This window comes from Silurus aristotelis, assembly GCF_946808225.1.
Source record: "Silurus aristotelis genome assembly, chromosome: 15".
NCBI classification, from domain to species: domain Eukaryota; kingdom Metazoa; phylum Chordata; class Actinopteri; order Siluriformes; family Siluridae; genus Silurus; species Silurus aristotelis.
Genome location: NC_139588.1, coordinates 14,682,160 through 14,707,579, shown reverse-complemented (window position 1 = coordinate 14,707,579; position 25,420 = coordinate 14,682,160). Strand labels below are relative to the sequence as shown.

General features: G+C 38.0%; 2 protein-coding genes across 2 annotated transcripts in view; one reads left to right on the top strand and one right to left on the bottom strand.

The window, feature by feature from the left end:
• The window catches only part of cpsf3 (cleavage and polyadenylation specific factor 3), an 11,803-nt gene extending 5,107 nt beyond the window's left edge, over window positions 1-6,696 (top strand). The window contains exons 10-18 of the mRNA XM_083562286.1: window positions 754-900; window positions 983-1,135; window positions 1,502-1,610; window positions 2,124-2,222; window positions 3,243-3,337; window positions 3,818-3,905; window positions 4,901-4,967; window positions 5,064-5,160; window positions 6,462-6,696. Coding sequence (XP_083418412.1) covers window positions 754-900; window positions 983-1,135; window positions 1,502-1,610; window positions 2,124-2,222; window positions 3,243-3,337; window positions 3,818-3,905; window positions 4,901-4,967; window positions 5,064-5,160; window positions 6,462-6,563 — 957 coding nt within the window. The 3' untranslated portion in view covers window positions 6,564-6,696. The remainder of the gene's footprint in view (window positions 1-753; window positions 901-982; window positions 1,136-1,501; window positions 1,611-2,123; window positions 2,223-3,242; window positions 3,338-3,817; window positions 3,906-4,900; window positions 4,968-5,063; window positions 5,161-6,461) is intronic.
• adam17b (ADAM metallopeptidase domain 17b) lies at window positions 5,834-25,420 on the bottom strand. The gene is made up of 19 exons (XM_083562249.1): window positions 25,011-25,420; window positions 24,340-24,472; window positions 23,596-23,729; window positions 22,642-22,730; window positions 22,216-22,402; window positions 20,640-20,767; window positions 18,199-18,285; window positions 18,010-18,120; window positions 14,912-15,056; window positions 14,313-14,404; window positions 14,072-14,224; window positions 13,011-13,210; window positions 12,718-12,821; window positions 12,431-12,565; window positions 11,799-11,929; window positions 11,318-11,396; window positions 11,129-11,217; window positions 10,966-11,022; window positions 5,834-9,894 (listed from the first exon to the last, which is right to left on the bottom strand). The coding sequence occupies exons 1-19, from the start codon at window positions 25,087-25,089 to the stop codon at window positions 9,517-9,519; spliced, it is 2,511 nt and encodes an 836-aa protein (XP_083418375.1). The 5' UTR covers window positions 25,090-25,420; the 3' UTR covers window positions 5,834-9,516.

The following is a 25,420-nucleotide window of genomic DNA, read 5'->3' as shown; positions in this document are numbered from 1 at the left end:
GGTTCAGTTTTTTGGCTTGAAGTTTGTGAAACCGGGAAAAACCCAGGAAAAATTTATAAACAAGGAAGCGGCTTATTTATTAATTTTTCCTGGGTTTTCCCGGTTTCACAAACTTCAAGCCGCGGGGTTCAAAACGTGGGGGAAAAATAGCGGCTTATAGTCCAGAAAATACGGTAGGTTAGTTCTTCAGGTAGGTTAGTTCTTCAGGTAGGTTAGTTCTTTAGGTATGGTAAATAGATGAAAATATCAGTGACTCGTTTGAAGTGGAATATAAACTGACCAGACATAACATTATGAGCTTATAACATTGATCGGTAAAATGAATAGCACTGATTATCTCTTCATCATGGCACCTGGTTGTGGGTGGGATGTTATTAGGCAGCAAGTAAACATTTTGTCCTCAAATTTAATGCGTAGGAAGCAGGAAGTGTAAGGATTTGAGTTTGAAAAGGACCAAATTGCGATGTCTAGACGACTGGGTCAGAGCATCTCCAAAAACTGCAGCTCTTGTGGGATGTTCCTGGTCTGCAGTGGTCAGTATCAATCAAAAGTGCTCCAAGGAAGAAACAAAAAAAAAGTGAAGTAAAATTGGCATTTTTAGATTAGGAGCATAGTTTAGCAAGAAAAAGTGAGAATAATAATAATAGTTATATATTATATTATATAACATCATAATAATAATACTGTACTAATTCTGAAATAATATTTCGCATTGTTAAATAAAAGAGCCTAAAGGTCAAATCTCTCTTGTAGCACATCATGTCTGAGCCAGAGGAAATCACCACCATGTCGGGCCAGAAGCTGCAGCTGAAGATGTCCGTGGACTACATTTCCTTCTCAGCTCACACGGACTACCAGCAGACCAGCGAGTTCATCCGAGCACTCAAACCACCGCATGTGGTGAGCTGACTCATTGTAAACTGTTATACTGTTTGGATTGTTTAATGCAGTGAGATGTGTTACAGATATGTTGTGTGTTCAGATCCTGGTGCACGGAGAGCAAAATGAGATGGCCCGCCTCAAGGCAGCTCTCATATTAGAGTATGAAGAAAATGACGATGAGCGCATTGAGGTACACAATCCCCGCAACACTGAGGCAGTCACACTCAACTTCAGAGGAGAGAAACTGGCCAAGGTGAGAAGCCTTCTGTCTTCTTTTTTTTCCCCATACACTGCTAATATGTAAGTATATATAACATTAAGACCACCTGCCTAATACTGTGCTGGTCCCTAAGACTGGGAACAGCCCACAAGAGCTGCAGTTTAAGAAATGCTTTGACCCAGGTGTCTAGACATAACAATTTGTTTTTTGTCAAAGTCACTCAAATCCTTACGCTTATCCATTTTTTCCTGCTTCTGTTATCTCATTGGTTTTCTCATTTTGAGTATAAACATCAGGACAAATTATTTATTTATGTAATTAGTTTAAGGATAAACTTAAAAAAAAAAAAAAACTCACGTGTGTGTGTGTGTGTGTGTGTGTGTGTGTGTGATCATCCAGGTGATGGGTTCTCTTGCAGATAAGAAGTGTGCACAGGGTCAGAGGGTCTCCGGAATTTTGGTTAAACGCAACTTTAGTTATCACATCCTCACCCCTTCGGACCTCTCCAGTAAGTTAATTTCGATCAATAATCAGGTCAATTAGATGTTGCATATTTGTTCCACTTTTCCCAGTAAAAAGCAAATTGTTCCAGTTTATGATTTTACAAATGCTGTTATTTGCTCCATTGTCCACTGTGATTTCCATGCATGAGTTTAGAGTAGGACTCTGCTATTACAGCTATCTTTTGGTAAAACTCTTCTTAAAAGCCACTAGCAAATTAGTTATTCAATATTTTTATATTTTCTAACCATTGTTTGGCTTATTTTACAAATAAAAAATGTTACTGTGAATATATTACATATTTAAAAATATCCTGAAAGCAATATGTATTCTCCAATAGTCCTTAATAATATTCCCAGAAAACATGGTAATGACTTGCGTTTTGGTTCCCACACTGAAAAATTGCTCCCATGGTGTGCTTTCTGAGAGAGAAATAATATATCTGGTCAAGTTATTCCACCTGAACTCCCTCCATTTCACAGAATTCATTCACACAGCATTGTCTCTTGTTGTTTTTTAGATTATACAGATTTGTCTATGAGCACCGTGAAGCAGACTCAAGCTATTCCCTTCACTGGACCCTTTTCACTACTGCACAGCCAGTTACGCCACTTAGCAGGTGTGTACTCGAAATCGATCCGTTAATATACAGTTCTGATGTACAATAATAATGGCTGCGTATTTTGTTGTAAGCAACGTTTCCTGCTGCATTTGTAGATTTCTATTTATTTATTTTCAGATTCCAATTTTATTTGTCACATACACATTCATACAGAGTACGACATGTAGGGAAATGCTTTTTTACGACCAACCAACATGTAAATATAAAAAAATATTAATATAAGAATAAAATTAAGTAAAATTAAATAGAAGTATATTAAAGGAATAAGTATAGCTAAATGTATGAGAATAATGTTAGGAATAAAAATATATATATATATAAACACACACACACACACACACACACACACACACACACACACACACACACACTAGAAAATAATATATATATTTACAGTAATCCCCCAATAATCCCCTCCCTCGTCTGGATAGATGAAAATCCACGAAGTGGCAACCTAATATGTATACAGTACAGTATACACAGTACCTGTGTATCTTAAGACTTTAGAAACCTTTTATAAAAAAAATCCTGACACTCTTATAACCCTTTACTCTGCTCTTAAACACTTTCAATATTCTTAAACCTACGTAATTTTAACATAAAAAATTCTATATAGGTACTCACCAGTAAAGATACAATGAATGATGATGATGATGAATTAAGTGTGCAGTACTGATGATGATGAAGGTGATGACATGAATGTACTGCATACCCAAGAATAGCATTACAGCTCCTCTGAAAGCGTAATTGTTTTAGGCTAGAAAATGCTTATTTTACCGCAAAAATAATGAAAATACTCTTATTACTACCTACAGTATATACCGCAAAATCGTGCGATACGGCGGAAAATCCGCAAAACAAAATTAGATATGTTCCATGTTAAAACCCGCATTACAGTGAACCGCGATGTGGCGAGGGATTACTGTATATCTGTATACACACGAATTGCACAGAAAACGGTGATTAAATCTGAATGGTGTTGAATATAAGGAAACCATGTATATTTGTGTGTTTTAGGGCACGTAGAAGAGGTGGAGTCAGCGGAGAAAAACACACTAAGGATCTTTAACAGCATCACGTTGATTCATGATACCAATATGGTTATACTAGAGGTGAGAGCATTCATGTACACATTTGTGTTTCTGTAAAGTAATACACAGGGTTCAGTCGGATTCTTGAGGCTTTTTCATAAGTTTAAACAAAATATAACAAGGATATAACGGGGGTCCCCAATCCGTGTGCTGTTGACTGGTACTGGCCTGTGGGTCATTTGCTACTGGGCTATGCAGCATTTTTATTTTGTTTTCATTTTATTTACAGTCTGCAGGATGTTTCATTGAAATAGACCATTTCTCCTTATGCAAATTTCTCACACTTGTTTCCCTTCTCTTTTTTTGCATCACAGACTAGTTTCATGCATGACAACTTTTTATCACATATAAAAGCTGAATACAGAAGTAGCATTGCATTTGATGTAAAAAAAAAACACAAAACAAACAAAACCTTTGTTAGAAGAAGTGTGTGTGTGTGTGTGTGTGTGTGTGTGTGTGTGTGTGTGTGTGTGTGTGTGTGTGTGTGTGTGTCTCTTACAGTGGATTGCCAACCCCCTGAATGATATGTATGCTGATGCAGTCACAACAGTAGTTTTGGAGGTCCAGTCAAATCCAAAAGCTCAGAAACGTAAGAACATGTTTCATATCTCTTTATTTGAACATATCATATACGTCATTTTGAGGATTTATAATAAGTTTTTGATTCGGTGCTCATCCTACGTCAGAGGGCAGACGAATAATCTTTGGGGAAAGCACTGACCGAATACATAAGTTGAGTGATGTGTATAATTGCTTGGTTTTCCTCTGCCCTTTTTAGACGAGTGCTTTGAAAGCTTTGCGATTAAAACCTCGGATTTAGCGTGCAGACGTTTTTCTCACGCGAATGTTCAGTTCACAAGCCACCTAAATAACGTTTCATGTGCTATTTGCTACCGTTAGTAAGAGTGATGTGCCCTGAAGTTATAACACTACCATTCTACAGTTTCATGACAAAATATAGCCAATGATATAATGACATTTTTTGTATTGCTCAGCTCTTGTGATAGATGACATTTTCATTGTTGAGGTATTAGTTCCCTTACACATATATAAGGTGTTATATGGGTTATCTTGGCTCAGCCTTTAACACAATTTATCGTGACACCTTTCATATTCTCATCATGCGGTTTCTTCGTTTTAATTCTTTCTTCAGAGACCAACAGTGTCATCTCAGTTCAGAAACACGTATCCTCTCACTCACGGTGCCCTTCATGCCGTCTTTTCTTTTATCTTTCTGTACGCTATTATTCATCATCACAGCCTTCATTTTCTGCAGTGCTGATGACAGATGTATATTTAGAACCATATGCAATGCCATATGCAATGTTATGTGACTATTAGCAAATAGACGAAAACACTTTAAATTCTGATCCAAGAGAAATCCTAAAAAAAAAATATGGCACACTTTCAGAACTTACTGGTTAATTCTGCATCACCACCAAAGCATGCATACAGTATGTCTGTATCTCTATCTCACTTTTTGAAGTTGTTTACACACTTTTCATTTTACAATGTGTGTGAAAATCAGCAGCTTGGACCCTCGCATTTCTTATTATTTAAAAAATATTCTTCTTCTTCTCTCAGTCATGCAGCCAAAAGAGGAGAATGTGGATCTGGATCTCTTCCAGACCCGACTGCAGATCATGTTCCAGTAAGCAGCCCTTTCTATATTTTTAACCCCTAGTCTCATTTTTTATGGCTTTGTACTAATATAGTCCATGTGCTTTCCTCTTCCTTCTCTATACAGTGACATGTTTGGTGAGGACTGTGTTGACTTTAAGGACAAAAACAGTCTCTCTGTATCAGTGGATGGCAAGACAGCCTACATTAACCTGGAGACCAGGGTGAGTGTTGTATGCTCGAGCATGTTTTATATATTTTAAAATCCCCTTCCTTCACTTCTATCAAGACCTCGTCTAAAATAATTCCTCTACCCCGTGCCAGTTTCACTTCCATTCAAAACATGGTTACTTTCCGAAGTTCCCCGAACTTTCGAGTTTGCCTCAAATCAGCATTTTTATTCTTCAAACTTCTTTCCTCTGGTCTTTATTTAAACAGTGTGCTTTTTATTTGTGTGTTGATACCACACATTCAAAAATACATTTTCCTGGGAATAAGAAAACAAGTATTTTTACTCCAGACTCACCCATATTAGAAGTCCACAGTGTATACACTCATCAGGTAGAACATTATGACCACCTGCCTAATATTGTGTTGGTCCCCTTTTGTTGCTGAAACATTTTTGACTGACCGTCAAGCATTAACAACTTTTTCAGCAATTTGAGCTACAGGAGCTCGTCTGTTGGATCGGACCACGCGGTTCAGCCCACCCACAAGAGCTGCGGTTTTAGAGATGCTCTGAACCAGGCGCAAACTCGCTCAAATCCTTTTAGGATAAAATGGTCACTTGCTGCCTAATAATATCCCATAATGTTATAATCAGGGCTGCTGCTATCGGTTATTTTAGTAATCAAGTATTCTAGCTATTATACTAAATGAGAGAGAAAATAAAACGGGTCTCATAAAATGAACAAAAATATTGTTTTCTTTAATTGAACATTTATTATTTTATTGCATACAGAAACATCGCCGAAAACTAAACCCATTCAGTGCATTTAAAAGCCATATTACATCAAAATACAAATACAGTGCGTTCGAAAAGCCCCTGCCGCATAGAGCATGTTATGGGAAACTATTAGTTTAATGAAATAATTGTTTACATGTATTTATTTATGAAATTTTGCACAGTGTGGTTTTCTTGTCCTCGGAAAAGCTGCTGGAAATTCAGCACTTTTTACTCGAGAAATCGTTACAGCCCTCGTTATAATGTCATAATATGCCTGTATTTGTTTTTATTACAAAACTGTTCTTATGTAACTTCTGTGAATCTTTAAAAGACTGGAACAAACAGCACCAAGTAGTTCAGCATATGTGTGCGCCACATCCCAGCACCGAGGCAACGCTGGTTTTAGTTGGAACAATGCTGATTTTGATGAAATAAAACTTAAAGAACACTCGTATCATAAATTAGTTTGAGTAAAGCTACAGAAATGAAGGCGTCTTATCAGTCATATGCTCTCCTTTGCATAATGAACACCGAATTCATCATTGTTAATATTAACGCGTCGTCCACTCCTGTGTGCAGATGGTGGAGTACGAGGAAGGCAGCTCAGATGACGACTCTCTTAGAGAGATGGTAGAACACGCGGTGCAGAGGCTCTACGACGCCATGAATCCCGTGATGTAAGCACGTTGAAATGAAGATTAATATTAATTTCCACTTTCGTTTATTTTTATATGTTCAATATAAGAAAATGTGATTTGTACGGATGAATATGATGCATCATTCATTCATTCATTAAAAACCTTTCCAGACGTCATTGTGCTTTTAAATTATGCATACACAATCATATTATGGGTAAATGCATTTATTGGATGAAGAAGCACTTCAGGGGGGAGGTGACAGACACCAGACAAAGGTTTTAATACTCCTGTCAGCACTGCAGTCCTGCACTTGTTTTCTTTCATATTAAACATTTCAACAGAAAAATCATTCAAATATTTTCCCAAGTCAAGTAATCAGGATACTTACAACGAAACCAGACACACATACACACACACACACACACACACACACACAAAAAACAACCTAGAAAGAAAAGCAGCAGTGTCTTAACACAACCACGTTTAACCAAATGCCATGTATTTGGAGCTGATATTTACATTCACACAATTATTTCTACTCCGATTGTGAATAATACTTGGACTGCACAAAGTACTCAGGTGATCTGGATTCAATGTTTTGCTGATGTATATGATGAGTAAAAAAATACATGCACTCCATTATTTTTATATAAGATATATTCCATTTTCTGTAAGATATATTACTGTTCTTTGAGCATTTTGCATGGATGCACTAAAGATCATAGTTCGACTTTTGCAAAAGCTTAGGCTGGATTTTTTTCCCCCTTTTTTTTTTTAATTACTAAAATATTTTACAGTATCAAACGTTGACAATATAAAAATACCGACACAATCGCGCAGGTTTGTTTCCTGGTGTATAAAAGTGATACTGACCTACAGTCGTACGGCTTCAAAGAAATGAGATGCAACTGTTGATCATTTCCTCCAAAATAAATCCTATTTTTAGACACTATTTTCAAAAGGATAAAGTTTTCTGAGGTGTGTTGCTATTTTCATATACTATTTCATATACTGCTATTTTCAAACCCAAAGCGCATTCCCACTGCACACGTGGAAACGATGACACGTCAACCATATGAACTATTACATAGAACAATTGATCATATACCTGTGAGATTACAGACTCTGTGGAAAAGAACCCTTTCACCTCTGTATTAATGTTCACTTTTAGACTCTGATAGAATAGTGAAGCTGAATGTTACCTGTGCTTCAACACTGCTCGGTAATCCTGCCTGATGCGTTCCACAATCCCACAACACTGCACACTCGCTACCAGTGTATCGCTGTGCACTATGTAACAGTATACACTCAATATTAAAGTAGCAAAAGTCTATACTCGTGTATATATAAACATATACAATATAGTTGCCATAGTTAAAGACGACTGGACCAATGACATAATCCAGTCACCTCAATCAGCTTTTCTCATCGTTAACGATGCTCCACAGTTGGAAAAAAATCTTGACCTACTCGTTTTAGGTGTTTAATGATCTAAATGACCGAAACCCTTGAAGGATGCAGTTCAGAAAGCACATCTTTATAAATAAAAGATACCCTTCTGGAACCTCACAGCTAAACAGGCATGTAAACAAATCATTCTTTTGTTCATTCCCTTTTAAAGCTCTTAAAGCTCTTAATACTAAAGCTGGTCAGGTGTGCATAGATTTGGGGGAGAAATGCTGAAAAGACTTTGGTATAATTTGTAGAAATTCTTTGTGGTTGAATGAAAGTTTGGTGTGTTAAAAGTTAACAAATAAGGCACAAAGAGAGTGTGGAAATAAGGGAGGTGTGTAATGAGTTACAGAATCACCTGTTTCCCTGCACGTTCATGGACTTACCCAAACAACCTGTCACGTGGCAGCAACAAAAATCCAAGAGCTTCTGTTATTGTTTACATCAAATACCAGAACGGGCACATTTTAGTAATCCATAATCTGCTGATCTGGCATTTTCACACACTACTGAATTCTCTAGAATTTGTTGTATATATAAGCTCTGCAAGTAGACATGCTTTGATGATGAGAAATCAAATGAAAATAGTCAGGCTGGTTTGAGCTGACAGTAATGGAAGCTCAAATAATCACTCTTTACCACTGTGGTGAGCAGAAAAGCGTTTCAAATTTCAAAGAACACCACACTGGGTCAATGGATTCCTCTCCTGTTAGCCCGGATCAGGAATCTGCAGCTCGCAGAAAGAGACTCACCACAAGTAGCCTTCCTGTCAGCTCTTACCAGTCTAACCTCTCTCATCGACAAAGTGCTTCTGCCCACAGAACCACCTCAGTAGATGTTGGTGCTTCTGGCACCTTATTGTGTAATTGCCTATTAAAATCAAGAGATCAGCAGTTTCTCATATACACAAACCTGCCCTTTAGGTGTAACAACAACATGGTCAACATCATTGAGATCACATTCTCTATTTGATTGATGTATAATGTGAATTTGACTCATTGCTACCACGTGTTTGGCTGCTTAGCTGACTGTATAAATGAGCAGGTGTACAGGTTTTTTACTAATAAAGTGGCCAATGAGTGTGTACTTAAACACCTTTTTAGAATTCTCCTCTTATGTAACATTCGCTTCCACGATAAGTTCAAACGCTCTCAATAACTTGTTTTGCTAATATATAGACAGTTAAAACACAAACCACAAGTGACTCGAAGTGTAGCTTTGAAATATATAAAGCAAAGTCACTACATTAGTCTTCAGGTGAATGTGCACCCTGTATTCAGTGAGGCGTCAGTGCTAAACTGAGCTTTACGTAAACATAAGCAACACACTCTGTTCACCCGACAGGGAATTGAAGTGCTTTTAAACCATACCGTCTGTATTTCTGAATACAGAGTTACATAAGCTCCAGCCCACTCTTATACTTATGCAAGCTTTGCTTATTCTGCTTCTCTGGAGTTCATGCAGTCACTCTCACTACTTTCACCCACTTTCTGTTTAAAAAAAAAAAGAAAGAAAGAAAGAATTAATTCAGTTTACACACACACTCAGCACTCTGTCTCCTTCCTGATGCTGTGCCCATGTGGCTTCATCTTGAATGATCTCTCCAGATCGTTCTCTGCGGCGTCGGTCAGGTCCGCAAAGGACCGAGCTGCATTGGTGTGAGTGGTGAAGTCCTCTTCCAGGACCTGCTCATCCAGGCGGGAGTCGAAACTCGGGTCTTCCTGGATGGTGTCCATGCGTGGAGGCTCCGTGCTGGCCAACATGCCCGAGGTTGAAGACGTTACGCTGCCGGCAGAGGTCAGAGTCAGAGGGGCGGGAGGGGTGCTGCTCTGGAAGCGTGGGACAGCAGAGTGAGCTGAGGCAGAGTTAGGCTTGAAGATGCGCACTGAGGCTGAATCGAGACTGCTCAGCAACTCTGCGTTCTAAAAACAGACATACATGTACCACAATTAGAAATCTGCTGTTCATTACTCATTGCTAATTAATCTGAAATCAGTTCATCTATTCGGTTTGTTACACATCACACACACACACCCATCACCAGTCCCCATTTTCTCTCCTATAATTTGTGCTCATTCACCCCCAAGAGTGTGATGTAGGGTGAGGAAGCCTGGGTTGCAGTCAGAGTTCCAATTCAGTGACAACAGTTTAATAGGGTAGAGGTCAAAGCTCTACGACATGCCACTTAAAATCTTCCACTCCAACCCATAAAAAACATATCTTAATGGAGAACACAGTCATGCTGGAACTGGTTTTGCGTCTTCAGGTTCAAGTGAAGGGAAAATGTAATGCTACCGGATTCAAAACCATCCTATACAATTGCATGGGAAGAACCACATATAACTGGAAAAGTCTTGTGTCCCAATACTTTTGTCCATAAAGAGTGAGTGTAGGCAGGTTTGAAAAATTCTGATTGGATTCAATAATATTACTGAATATTTACTTATACCTTTGATAATTTATGATGTGAAAAGTCACGGTCATTTCTGAGTGTTTTAATCTTATTTCCTTGTGATGTGTCAGTACAAACACTTTATTTAGTGGAAATGACACATTGTTCATTTTATCAGCTTCTGGTTATGTTTCTTGTGAAACAAGTCAGTTCTTGTTAGTAGCTATAAAGAGTCCTTCCTCCCACAGGAAACTCTTTTTTTTTTTTTTTTTTTTTTTTTTTACTTTCTCTTGAAGTTACTAAATCATGCAACCTAGAAACTGTAGAGCACAAAGTTTTCTGTTTAAGTTGAACGACCTTACAGCTTTATCTCTTACTGTTAGCTTGGTCTGTTATAATAAAAGCCTTTTTTAACCAATCAATGGATCGCTGTACAAGTCCACCCCTGTATGCCGTTAGCCGTTTTCTCACACACCCAGTATTTTCACACTACCTCTTAATTAGCAACCTCTTTTTAATAATTAGAAATTGAATCTAACTTGGCCTCACTAGTAGGCACCGTATTATACTGCATATACACACATTAATGTCCATCACTTACACTGGGGTAAAAGAGCGATCGTGTGTTCAGTTCATACTGCTGGTCAAGTTTCTTATCCTTTAGAAAGAAGAGAGAGAAAAAAATGAAAGCATTGCAAATTATACCCAATTCAAACGCTAGATTTATTTGAAATGAACACAAAAGGAAAATCTTTGCAACCTACCACACAGTGGACAAGAATACTAAGAGGGATCCAGAAGAGCAGGGAAAAGACCACCACAGAGCCCACAATGTTATCAGCTAAGAATTTCCCTGAGAGAGGAAAAAAAAAAGAAAGTATAACTCACCCTCTTGCGCTTCATACAGTGCATTCTCTGAATAACATCCGATGCATGTTATATACAAGACTCACCGAATGTGTTGATGTTTAGCTTGTCAATGAAATCCCACAACCTTTCGATGACATCTTGCACCTGCTTCATGCATTTACCCTGCGGTGAATAGAAAACGATTATTTACTAAATAAAAATAGTGCAGACTGATTAATGTTCTGGCACATAAATGTTCAGGAGTAGGCTACTGTAGTGTCCTATCTTAAGAATAAATGTCCTTAGTCAGTGTTTAGCAGTTCCCTCAGAGGGAGAGAAACATGCACATAAGTCCTGCCTGGGTTCATTTTAAAATCTTTTCCTAGTCATGCACATGATGGTGGCTGGACAATGTATGAATGTATTGCTGTAAAATTTGTCTAAATGAAGCTACATTTGAATTCCTATATTGGACACAGTTAAATGCTACAGGAATGTTGAATATTACACCATAAAGTAGCTAAAGAAATGAACAAGAACCCCAAATTCTGTAAGTATTCGGTGTGCCAGGGTAAAGTCACACACCTTTCCATCACAGAAGCCCACAGTGCAAGGTTTGCCTTTTCTCAGGTACAGGAAGTTTCCGTCCTCATCCTGGTATGGAGAGCATGCGCCACTTTTACTGCGGCAGCAAACCATACACGAGCGATCTGTCTCTGTAAAAGAGAGACTATCAAACCTTCCGAAACCTTAGTGGATCCCCAAAACAAAACATGTTACCGTGTGACAAGCCAGGAAAACTTGTACATTAAATAATCATCATAATGATAATCGTACATTAAGTAATTCAATTATCTTAAAGTTATACTTGTAAATAATTTCAAATGAAGAAAAACTCAATTAGACAACCCTGATGGATTTATCAGATTTTTGTCAGATTTTGGACAGATTGGACTTAGAATCTAGTTAATAAGTTGATTACGCTGGTTCTGGTTAGTTACTTAGAATTCAGTGCTAATACAGTGATTGATACAAAATTGGGCATATGGTCTACAATGAAATTCTGAATTTGAAAAAAACATCACATATAATGAAAATGGTATAAAATTAGAAGCATTTTTAGCAAGTAGTGTCAGACCTTTGGACCCCACTACGTGTTTATTTAGTGAGCTCGATGCTAAATAAATAAAATCTAATAAAAATAAAAGAGAGCACACCATTGCAGGCACAGGAAAGCAGTTTGGGGACCGCCTCACAGAATGGTATACACTCTCCATTCATACACTTTCCGCTGTCCACACAAATGGTGTTATTAGGCAGGTTCTCTGGAGGAGGGCATTTACTGCTGTTACCTATTGAGACAAAAGGAACAAATTGCTATTGAATTTAATAATGGCATATGCTCTCTCTTTCTCTCTTGTTTATCTCAAAGCAACACTAGGGGGAAAATAGCGTTGTTTTTTTTTAATCCAAGCATGTATTAGTCAACCGGATTTTGTCCCACCTGTGCAATAGGACATTCCTTTACAGGTGGCATTGATGGGTTCCTGGCATGGCTTCCCGAATTTCTCATACATGCAATTCTTGCAGCAGGCACTGTTTCTATCACTGGCAACAAAACAAGACCATGAACAGACAATAGATTTATGTGCTATTAATTTGTATGTAAATTGTAAAAAAAAAAAAAAAAAAAAAAAAAAAAAAGAAATCGAACAAAAAGATGATTATCGTTTATACCATGAACGAGTGCATTACAATGATGTGCATAGACTCCACAGCCACATGAGGGCGCCCTACCTGCACTGCTTTTTGGGTCGTAGCTTGCAGTCTGAGGTACAGCAGGGGTCAGTGTGGAGGTGAACAAGGCCCGGGTCACAGTCCTCTCCATCCTCCACTCGGGAGTTCCCACAAACCTTACTGTTTCTCTCCTTAAAACATGACGGGCCCTTGTGTCTCAAGCTTTTCACGATGGACATCTTACTGCAGTTGGAAAACAGCTGTGAACAAATACAATGATTTGACATTTGTTGAAGGAAAGCCCTCGTATAAAATTATCCCAATAGTAAAGCTGTACAGTAAAAGGAATAATTCAGCATTTTTTTTCTTCCTTTTTTGCAACAAGAATTTGCATTTTGAGAAATTGAATCATGAATGGTCAATTAGCTGTTCACACAGAGCGTGCGTCTCACATGCAAGTCGGCCACTGAACGTTAAAACCAACTGAATATGTGTATACATCACATCACGCTAGACAGGATTTAAACCAGTATGCACTTATAGCATTAACAGGCAACACAAATATTCATGAATGTGCCTATATTTATAAACAAGCTAAACACAATTCATTTCCAATTCAAGGAGCTAAGAAATATGATTTACATAGAGATTTTAGTTACTGTGTGAGGTTCTGTATACTAGTACATGCATTACTCTCAGCTCTGAACGTTTTTTACCACAGTGCACTTGGCTATGAACCATATTAAAATTACACCATTCACTTTTCAAACATTAAAGTTTTAATAAATTTTCTATAACTGGAACTTGGACAGTAATGCTGGCTGTAAGACGGACACACACTTATATTAATGTTATGGCACTACAGTAACAGCGAGTTGACATGAACTTGTATGGCGGTCTCGCCACAAAAAAAAAAAAAAAAAGATTTCAGAATAAGAATTTATGTTGCAAGACTGTCAAAAAGTAGGAAATAAAATCTATGGAAGACTTTTACAGTACATAACATAACATACATTATCAGTATATACTTTAAATATGAAGATATATTTCTTAAAGTAATGCAGTCACATAGCACTTCAACAATGTTCTGGTGACTTTGCGGTACATTAAAGACGTAGTACCCTGTTATTGGAATGATCTCCGCTCACAGCAATGGGGTACATGACATATTTTCCCCCATGGTCCTCGCTGGGGGCACAGTATGGCACATCATCTCGATCATGAACAGCCCCGAAGTTATGCCCGAGCTCATGAGTGGTCACCAAATCAGCCTCCTGTTGATGGCAGGTAAGAGACTGAACTATTTAACATCATCATTTATTATATCAGGCCTGTGAACTTGAACAAAACAGACCCTCCAACCTTCGTCAGAATAGTCTTCCCATAATTCTTAGTGCTGGTTAAGCCTGTGTTCAGGTATATAATCCGGTGATCATTTCCTGACTGAGGGGACTCTAGAACAAACCACAAAATGACAAAAATGAACACTTTCTTTCAAACCATTGTAGGATTTTGAAAAACTTTGTTAAAGGCAAACTGGAACTTGATTTCCAGCACTTTAACTATAATAAGATTTAAACTGAATCCCTGGCCTTCCAATCATCTTTCTTGGTTTGCAGTGAGCATGAATTTGAGTGACATTGGCCTTTATTTGCCAGTTGTTCATTTAAATCTAAAACTCCTTACTTATTCAAAAATATTATCTAAGTGATGTATGTATAATAGCAATAACAACACAAACACTAGAAAATAACATTAATAAGCACATTTGAAACACCTTCGAAGCACACATTTAAAGGAAGCCTTGTACTAACATATAGGTAACAGGGTGTCAGTGTGTCTGAGGAACAGATCTTTATCTCACTATTCCTTCAGGTGCGTTTGCGTTCAAAGCTGCATTTACATTCACACCTGCTCCCTCAGTGTGTGGATATGCCCTATGTGGGCAACTTTTTACTCACCTTTGGAACAGACTCCTCCAGGGGCCTCTTCTTTGGCGGGGGCGACGTAGGCAAGGCCTAGCGTGCCTTCATCAAAGTCCTGATAAGTGAACAAGTGAGCCAAACACACTTGGGAGGCATTTTCTGCAATGTCAATGCTGAATTGCTGAAAGGAAAGAAAAGATTTATACTTTTAAAAGTCTATTATCGAACCAGTTGTGGTAAGAAAGTCTTTGCTCTTTAGCTTTTTCCACTGAAGCTTTATTTATGTTGCCCTGAAAACGTCAGTAAATTTACAGCATTTGGCAGCATCCCTTGTCCAGAGTGTCTTTCATTATCTATTTAAAAAAATTTAACAGTTCAGTTCAATCAAGAGTCCAGTGTCTTAACCCCTGAGCTACCACTTCCCCTGTGATCTACATTAATTATATAATAGGTGTTGTTTCTGCACATAAATACATATTTATTTATAAGTACAAAGTCAAAGGCACTGTGTTTGTACATTTATTGTGGATATGTATATGTTCGAAGTACACTATATTGTACTGTTTGTTCGAGCGCCGCAACAACTAATCGCTAAAATCGGTAATGAAATTCGTTGTTAATAAATGCCATTTTCAATTAGTTGGGCTGCTCAAGTTACGGTTAGCGCGACAGCAAGCTAACACAGCCGCTTGCAAAATAGAGTACAGGATCAACCAGCAGCAGGAAAGTGTGCATCCCAAGTCATCCAAAGCATTTTATATTCAACACAACAAAGAACATTATAATCCTCTTCATGTGAAAATGGTGTAGTTTAATGAAGTGCTGTTGTGTAAACTGTTTGTAACCTCAGGACAGTCGCACTGGATCTGTTCTGTCGTGACTCAGGTTGCGCAATCAGTTCGCTCGCAACATAGCGATAGATTCAATTAAAACGGTGCGAACAAACACTACATCTAAAAGCAGCAAATAACAGCAGCAGTAAATAATTACATTTTACTCACTGTTGTGGTTTTTCAGCGAATGTTTATGTATTTGTACACCAATGCATTTATTTGTGCTTTTTTATTATAAAGTCTGTTGGCCTGCTGCGTTTCTCCGTTTTATTCTCTTTTAAAAGCATTTGTCTGCTACAACAGCAACTTATCTGTTGTCAAACGTGATTTACTGCGGGGTTACTACGTTCACATGCTTGTTTTCAATGTTAATTTATCCATATATCATTTAATTATTATACAAAATTACATTCATTATATATTCTTGATGCTTATATCTTCACAACAAAACAAAATGTCTGTGTATTTTTTTTAAACAGAAATTGTCAAAACAATGTTGTATTATATTTTATATTGATTTCTTTAAGCACGGTTGTCAACTCGCATCTGTAATTATCATTAAAAACAATACAAATGTTGATTTACACAAATTGCTGCACCTTGCATACTCAAATGCTCTTTTTTTTTGCTGTTTTTACAGAAAAACAACAACCCAGCATAAGCGAATTTGTTCAAAGGACAAATCCCCCATGCATTACTCAATAAGCAGCCACTATAAGCTTTAAAATGTCTAAATTATAAGATGGCTTTTGCATTTTTTAAGTACACTTTTATACATAAATATCCTGAATTAGTGTTTTATATAGTTATAAAAAGCAAAACATCTAATAAAAAAAAATCTTTTTTTTAATCCGATTAAAATAAATAAATAATCATTAGTTGCAGCCCTAGTTTATTCTTTGTAGTGCACAAGTTAGGAATTTAGGAAAAGCAGAACCAAATCCGGACCCAAATTCTTGGCACAAAATATATTTGTAAATAGCAAAAGCAAAAGTGTCATATGTATTTGCCATAATTGTATCTATTGGGGTGTAACAGTACGTATTCATACCAACATTTTGAGTGCATTTATTATTATTATTATTATTATTATTAACTCTATATATAATAATATAATATAACTTAAAAACATGCACAACAATGCCAGGGGTATAAAAAAAAGAAACTAGAGTTAGCGCAGTGTGACAGTGGCTACTCACTCCGTACCAGATTTGTTTGATTTGTTTTGCGCATTCATGAAATAATTCATAGTGCTATCGTTAGCCCCTAGCCACTTCCTGGTTAGCGACTAACGCTAGAGCTATGGATTATATAGCCGATTCTTTCGAGTTTTATTTTCACCTTTAAATATGTCTCTTAAAAGGAGAAAATCCTGACAGAAAATGAAATGTACAACATGCACACGCTTACATACACGCTTACATCTGTATTAACCAAATGTGGTCTAACAAATGTAAAGTATTTAATTACATTTTTTATTTTATTTTTTATTCATTTGATCAATTTAAATAATAAAAAATGTATTGCGTTAATTTGATTTATTATATATTTTTTTATAATTTAATTATAAATTAATATTATTTTTGTATATTCTTTAACCAAGCAGGCATATTATTTAAAATGTAACACTTTTTAATTTACATTTTAAAAATGTTAATTTTTTTATGTTCACAAATGTTAATAATAATAAACAACTACTTATTATTCTTTCGGCTTCTCCTATTAGGGGTCACCACAGTGGATCATCCGTCTCCATACCCCCTGTCCTCTACATCTGCCTCTTCCAACCCAACTACCTGCATGTCTTCCCTCACCACATCCATAAACCTCCTCCTTGGTCGTCCTCTTTTCCTCCTACCTGGTGGCTCCATCCTCAGCATTCTTCTACCGATATACCCCATGTCCCTCCTCTGCACATGTCCAAACCATCATAATCTCGCTTCCCTCACCTTCTCTCCAAAACGTCCTACATGCGCTGTCCCTCTAATAAACTCATTTCTAATCCTGTCCATCGTCGTCACTCCCAACGAAAACCTCAACATCTTCAACTCTGCTACCTCCAGCTCCACCTCCTGTCTTTTACTCAATGCCACTGTCTCTAAACCATACAACATTACAGGTCTCAACAAAGTCCTATAAATTTTCCCCTTTACTCTTGCAGATTCTCTTCTATGACAAATCACTCCTGCTATCACTCTTCTCCACCCACTCCACGATATATATATATATATACACGATAAAATAATGACTGTGTACATTCAGTGAGACACCACAAATGTATTGGGAGAACATTTCTCGCACCTCCAGAAGTCTTTTCACATCCCATACTTCTTTGTTCTTCACTGGACTCCCTTTCATGTTGTAGTGGGTTTGTCCTGGTTCCACTTTAGTGGGGGATTTGTTTATCATGATCTGACAACACAAAAAGTCAACAACAGTCATACTTATGGTATGACCATAAACATGTTCAGAAGCAATGGTGACACAAACCTGCTGGATCTGAACACCGTAGCCCTTAAACTCCTCATCCCAAGATGTGTTTCTGTAGATGTCATCCACCCGGTCGATCAGCTCAATCTGCAGGCACACGGCATATCAGTCAACACACTGAGTGCACAAGACAGAAAGTATGATGCGTTTAGTCCAAAGGACAACCAGTTACACTGGTCCAGTTGCTTTAATAATAATAATAATAATATGATGATGATGATAACGATGGGCATTAATAGCATTAATATGATTACTTTGTGTCTCTACTTGTTTTGCTAGACCTTAGTGCAGCTTAGACACCATTGATCATACTATCCGGCCTGCTAGACATTATTTGACTGATCTCTATCAGTTTGTAGATGTAAATAGTGAGTTCTCCACACTCTCTGAGGTAAAGTTTGGTGTTCCGCAAGGATCTGTATTAGGCCCACTGCTTTTCTCTTTATATATGCTGCGTCTGAGTGAAATTATACATAAACATGGTATTCGCTTTAATTGCTATGCTAATGATACACAGCTATATATTTTAGCAAAGCCAGATGAGAGAGAGATCAGCTTAATGTTAAGGAGTGTGTAAAGGACATTAGACAGTGGATGCTTGATAACTTTCTTCTGCTCAACTCGGATAAGATGGAAGTACTTTTACTAGGACCACATGCAGCTAGAAGCAAACTTTTCAATTACGTAGCATCTCTGGATGGTGTTTCTGTCTCAGTGTGTACAGCAGTCTAAGACCTTGGTGTGATTTTTGACTCTAGTCTTTCCTTTGCGGCTCACGTGAAAAATATTACCAGGATCGCCTTTTAAAAATATTGCAAAAATTAGAAATATGATGTTACAGGATGCAGAAAAACTAGTTCATGCTTTTGTTACATCTAGATTAGACTACTGTAACGCTTTACTCTCTGGGCGCTCGAGTAAGTGCATAAATAAGCTTCAGTTAGTTCAGAATGCAGCAGCAAGGGTCCTCACTAGATCTAGAAAATATGACTACATCACCCCTGTTTTAATCAGTCTACACTGGCTCCCAATTAAATCTCACATTGATTATAAAATACTACTACTAATGACGTATAAAGCTCTTAATGGTCTCGCTCCGCAGTATCTAAGTGAACTTTTGTACCATTATGATCCCCCACCGCTACTTAGATCATAAATTGCAGGCAATTTTTGGTACCTCAAATAATAAAGACTACAGCAGGGGGCAGATCTTTCTCCTACAAAGCCCCACAGTTATGAAACAACCTTTCAATCAGTGTTTGAGACTTGGACACATTCTAAGTGTTCAAGTCAAGTCTTTTATCAGTAGATTTTTCTTAGGTAAAGGAGCAGATCTGCAGCAATCATGAATCTAGGGTGTTCGGTGAACTGGAATATTTGTCACACGTTCACTCAGGTTTGTTGACGGTGGTGTGGTGGGTCGTCTCCTATCCCAAAGATCCTTCATATCTGTGTTACCTATTGGTTCTCCCTTTAGGTTATGGTTAGGTGCAGAGTCCCCAACTGCACAATGTCCTTAAGGACACATAATAATCCATATCCTCCTTTTCCTGTTACCCTCTCTTCTCTCTCTCTCTCTTTCTCGAGTTTAACATGCTCCTGAGGTTCCAGTGACCACTGTTCCTGCTCCTCTTCCATCCTCGGATCTTCCCACTTCGCCCAGGCCTGCCTCTGGATAGTGTTCTGAAGGCCACTCTGTGCAGCTGAGGACGGTTTCTCATCAACGCCTTGGGTTGTTCCATGAAATTCTGGAGTAAGAACGGGCACTTTGAGGATAAATTTGGACTGTAGTTAATGGCAACAGACTGCTACATTGACTCAGGACTTCAGTTTGCTTCTGATCACTGTACCCCGCAACATCGTATATCTGCAATAAATGGACACTCGGTGCAACCCAGACGAGGATGGGTTCCCTCTTGAGTCTGGTTCCTCTCAAGGTTTCTTCCTTATGACATCTCAGGGAGTTTTTACTTGCCACCGGCTTGTTCATCAGGGACAAACTTACACTTTTAAACAACATCTTATTCTTTTTTTATCACTACATTATCTGTGTAAAGCTGCTTTGAGACAATGTTTTTTTTTTAAAAGCGCTTTACAAATAAAAATTTATTAAATCGAATCGAATTACAACTGCTAATATGCTAAATGGTTAATAGGACAATGTTGAAAATATAAGTATGTTTAAGTTAAAAGGAAATTATTTCCATGTGTTCTGCAACATTAAATTAATAATGAATGCGACTTTTGGTACATTGCTGTGATCTACATTTTAATTTCTTTTACAACAATTCGTAAGCAAAGAAATAATAAAATTGCCCTTTAGCATTATTTCATTTGCAATTGTTTCAATTTGATATGCTGTTTTTTCAGTGGCCCACTGTTTAAAATAGTCACGTAGTCTTAGATACTGGCTTCAAACTAAACGAACAGGCTGCTCTCACCAGGTAGTTGATGGTGATACTCTCCTCCTTACGGCCCATGTGTCTGTAGAAACGATAATCTGCCACCAGCAACAGAGGGCATGTGTTCTTCCTGTGATCGACTGCCTGCCTCCTCACTCTCAGGTTCTCTAGTGTTTGAGAAAGAATTTAGCATTGGTCATTCTTGCAGAGATACCTATGATGAAAGAAAAGAAATAATTGTATTTCTAACTATTTTCTCTCCAAACATAGTTTTAGTCAGATTATATTGTTAGTCTGTTTCTAATAAACCAGTATTAGAATTTATTAATTAATGGAGACATCAAAGAAATTTGTACATAGCTCTGGATAAGGGCATCTGTCCAAATGCTATAAAAGTGTAAATGTAAAGACTCATTAAACTCCAAACAAAACTTTTTTTTTTTTAATGTATTTTAAACTCATGTTAACCTTTTTACTGCAAAAATATTGTTTAATAATCATCACAAAAAAAAACACAAAAAAAATCAAAGATCATTACACACGCAGGTCCCAAACAATAGGACTCCAGCACCCGCTAGTTTCACTCAGCCCTAAAAAAGCAAATCAGCTTATTTGCACCAAAGAACAGTAAACACTATTCCTCTTCTAAATCCACACTCCCTCTGTGCAGCCCCCAACCACCCTCGTGCACAGATCGTTAGTTCCCTGTGCCGTTACTAGCAGCTCTAATTAAGCCTCCATAAATAATGAAGTATCGCAATGAGGAGCAGTTCCTGCCGTGCATTTACATACACACCAAAACAAAACTAAATACAGTGTTTAAAGCTCTAAACATGAACAATGCCAGTTAAGGTTTTTTCAGGACTTGTATCACTACATACATACACTCACACACACACACACACATACAGTGAAATAATGTCAAGATACAATAAAAAAAAAACCATCTCTATATACAGTCACAAACATTTTGGAGTTAGCACAGCAAATGAAAAACACAACCGGGTTCATTCATTTCTGCTTTCTCGCATTGCTACAGAAAAAGTAATGGTGTGAAACATTTTAATCAGAAATAGAGCATGTGCTTCTACTATACAATTGTAAACTGTCTAGATATGGCCATTCAGTGCATACATACATATACGAGAAATCTTATATTTTGTAATGTTTGTAGATAGAAACCAGCAAGATAAAGCTGAAGGAACTGTAATGAACATGGGAGCAAATGCAGCACTGCTGTGATCTCATATAAAAGTTTTAAGAGAATCTTCCCAAAAAAATAGGTAATAATGTAGGCTAATAAAATGTAAGTGCAGCTTTATTTAAGCCTTATTTTATCTACATATAACCCCAGAATAACAATAGATTCTTAGGCATGCATAGCGCTGGGAAACATTAAAGGTTAGGATAAAATTTGATTTCTTTATGATTGTTTTCCTCTACATTATTTGCATTTTCGATGTTTGTATAATCTGTCTGTGAATTATACTGCAGGTTTATTTGTCATGGAAATAAATTTAAATAGCAAAACATGTCAATGAATCCAAATTCCAAATGCAATTTATATGGAAGTTGACAGCACTAATGGGAATTCCCAACCCCTTTAAATTCCCACCTTCCCCATCTTCTTTATCCTGTGCTATCATGGCTGTGCGCACATCCTCAGGCAGGAGTTGACTGGCCTCAGCTGTGATGTAGCCACACACTTTAGGAGCGGCGAGACGGCTCACGTTCCGGATGTCCTCCGATCGATACACCAGCAAACGGCCATCTGGCGGGCCTTCAGTGAGCCTCCACAGAGGCTACACACAGCAGAAAAAACACACAAAAACAATCCCTTATTGCACAACGTAATGGAATTCAGCACCTACATCAACAGGGTGATTCTACACCCAGTTATAAGACTCTGATATGCATCATCAAAGATGTTATTAACTTTAGAATAAATAAAAGTGTACTTTTTTGAGCTTGGGTGTGCTGTGGAGAGCAAATAAACGTGAGAAAGCAATGAGTATGAGTAAGTGACACATATGAAACTAACCTCAATGTTGTACTCAGCCTCATCAGTCAGAATGCGAGCAGTGAGGTCATTGTCATCAACGTGTGCCTGTACACGCGAGTTCTCCTCCCCTGCATGTGTAGGGTGTAAAGTTAATACCAAAACTTACTGACAAAAAACCTACAATACGACCCACAACCTGAAACACCCAGGCTCTTTAAACGCCTAGCTATAAATTAGTATTTACTATTGCATTTTATATTTATTTAGGTCGTCAGATTCTGGTTCTCAAAACTTCTTCTTTCTTCTTCTTTCGATTTCTCCCATTAGGGGTCGCCACAGCGGATCATCCGTCTCCATACCCCCGACCTCTACATCTGCCTGTTTCACCCCAACCACCTGCATGTCTTCCCTCACCACATCCTTAAACCTCCTCCTTGGTCTTCCTCTTTTCCTTCTTCCTGGTGGCTCCATCCTCAACATTCTCCTACCAATATACCCCATGTCCCTCCTCTGCACATGTCCAAATCATCTCAGTCGCGTCCCTCTAATAAACTAATTTCTAATCCTGTTCATTGTCGTCCCTCCAAACGAAAATCTCAGCATCTTCAGCTCTGCTACCTCCAGCTCCAACTCCTGTCTTTTACTCAGTGCCACTGTCTCTAAACCATACAACATCGCAGGTCTCACCACAGTCCTATACAGTTTCCCTTTCACGCTTGCAGATACTCTTCTATCACAAATCACTCCTGCTATCACTCTTCTCCACCCTGCCTGCACTCTTTTCTTCACTTCTCATCCGCCATCTCCACCTCTTCTCTCTGCAACCGCACCACTCCACTGCCCTCCCTCTCATTCACACACATGTACTTTTATTCCCCTTCTCTCCAGCACGTATCTCCACCTCTCCAGGCTCTTCACAACCTTCTCCCTACTCTCACCACAAATCACAATATCATCCCCGAAAATCAAAGTCCATGGAGACTCATGACTGACCAATGACATGGCCCGTGAAGAAGTTCTGTCTGTGAACCGCAAAGCTCTTGTGTGTGCCGTCTTTCTCCACCACCACAGCGCGGAAGTCTTCAGTGAACAGTTCGGTATTGGAGGTAAGGTAGAGCCTGAAATGCCTACAAACACAAGCACAGAGTCAGAAAGTGTAGCAGGTTTAAAAAAGGTCATAGGCATTGCTCATTCATTATTTAGTTGGAAAGGAACAATGTATACACAAATTCAAGTTACCCTTACAGTTTATAATTCACTGTAGAGGCGACATAAAAGTAACAAGCCAGATCCTAAATATAGACTAAGTTATTCAGTCCAAACTGCTCTACATTCATCTTATTTCTTATTAAGTCGTACCACAATATTAAGCCCAACACCATATTTTTTTCCAAAATGGCCAAAAAATAGCCCTGTAGCATCCACCAGCATCTCCATGTTGGAATATGTAACTAGGTTGCAAAATAATCTAGGTAGCTTTAAACTTAAATCACAGGTTGTTGGGGTTTTTTTTCTAGGCAGAACACAACATTTACAACAATACAGTCCAGAACACAAGAGTCACCAAAGCTGTTGCATGAGCACACTGGGTACACCAGGAAAACCTGAAGATAAAACACTGAGAGAAAATGTACAGAAAAGTACCAGGTCAGAATTGAACCCACCAAACCGTGAATGAAAATATGTCAACAACACATCTGCTTATAAAAGATAAGTAGAACCGGCAATCAGACTCACCTGTGTAAAGCTGTGAAGGTGAGAAGTCTCTCCGCATGCATATGGCTGTGTACATCTCGCTTACGCACAGAGTGCTGCTGCAGACTTGACAGATTCAGAACATCAAAGTCTGACAGCAAGGACCTCAAGTGATCTGAGAGAAATATGAAACAGGACCTGAAATATTAACTCTTGGGTTCGAATATATAAACCAGGCATCTGTCAGGAAAAGTCCAGATCTTGATTTCTTGATTTCTCAGTGCACTGGAACTAAAGTAATAGATTGGACTTGTGTAGACTTGTTAGAGGAGGAGACTAAGATATGGATTATATGTTGGCAACCTATGCAAACATATAGCACAAATAAAACCAGACTTGTTTGGAGGAAAAATTGCATTTCTTAAATTAATTATTTCTTTAAGGTACTATTAGAAATGTGCCCATGATCTGATCCAGGTTCATTAATTACTATGGTACATTACGATACTTACACTGAGGAGGAGGACATTAATTATGAATTAAAATATCTCAAATAAATGACAGGAGTTATGTAACAAAGCTATGTACTGTATTTGTGTGTTTTTGTTGTGTTGGTTTGTTTATTTCTTTGCCCAAACTTTCTAGAAAGCCCCAAATGTTGAACAGAAACCTATTCAGAAGTTATATAGGGAACATAAAGTTCAGAAACTCACCATATTCGCCATGTGGGGACGGTCTTTTTGAGCACTCTGTCAAAAATAATGATGCCAGAACAAAAACGACGTGTTTCATGGCGCACTGAAGAGCAAACAGAGACCTGCTTCAGATAACAAGCCACATCATTTCTCTGTCCGATTACTGATGTGGTCGTGGACTAACATCTGGACATGGTACAGAGTCGGCGCTCGGCGTTCACCGTTCATATACACACAGAAGTGGGAAAAGAGGCTCATTTGAAACAAAGTTGTATTAAACGAGTCCGATGAGGCGTGTTAGACAGCGTGTAAGACATAACTACTTCATTCTTTTTGACGTTAATCACGACCACGCCGAGAAAAGAAACCGCGAAAAGTCCTGAGCGCAGAGCGGACACCCGGAAGTACTTGATAGAGAGCGCGAGCAA

Bases quoted from the DNA above. Each gene is read 5' to 3' on its own strand.
- adam17b (XM_083562249.1), bottom strand. From the start codon at position 25,089: ATGAAACACGTCGTTTTTGTTCTGGCATCATTATTTTTGACAGAGTGC. The intron at 24,473-25,010 runs GTGAGTTTCTGA...TATTTCTCTCAG, and splicing joins GTCCCCACATGGCGAATATG to ATCACTTGAGGTCCTTGCTG. The intron at 22,403-22,641 runs GTTAGTTTCATA...TGCTGTGTGTAG, and splicing joins AGGCTGAGTACAACATTGAG to CCTCTGTGGAGGCTCACTGA.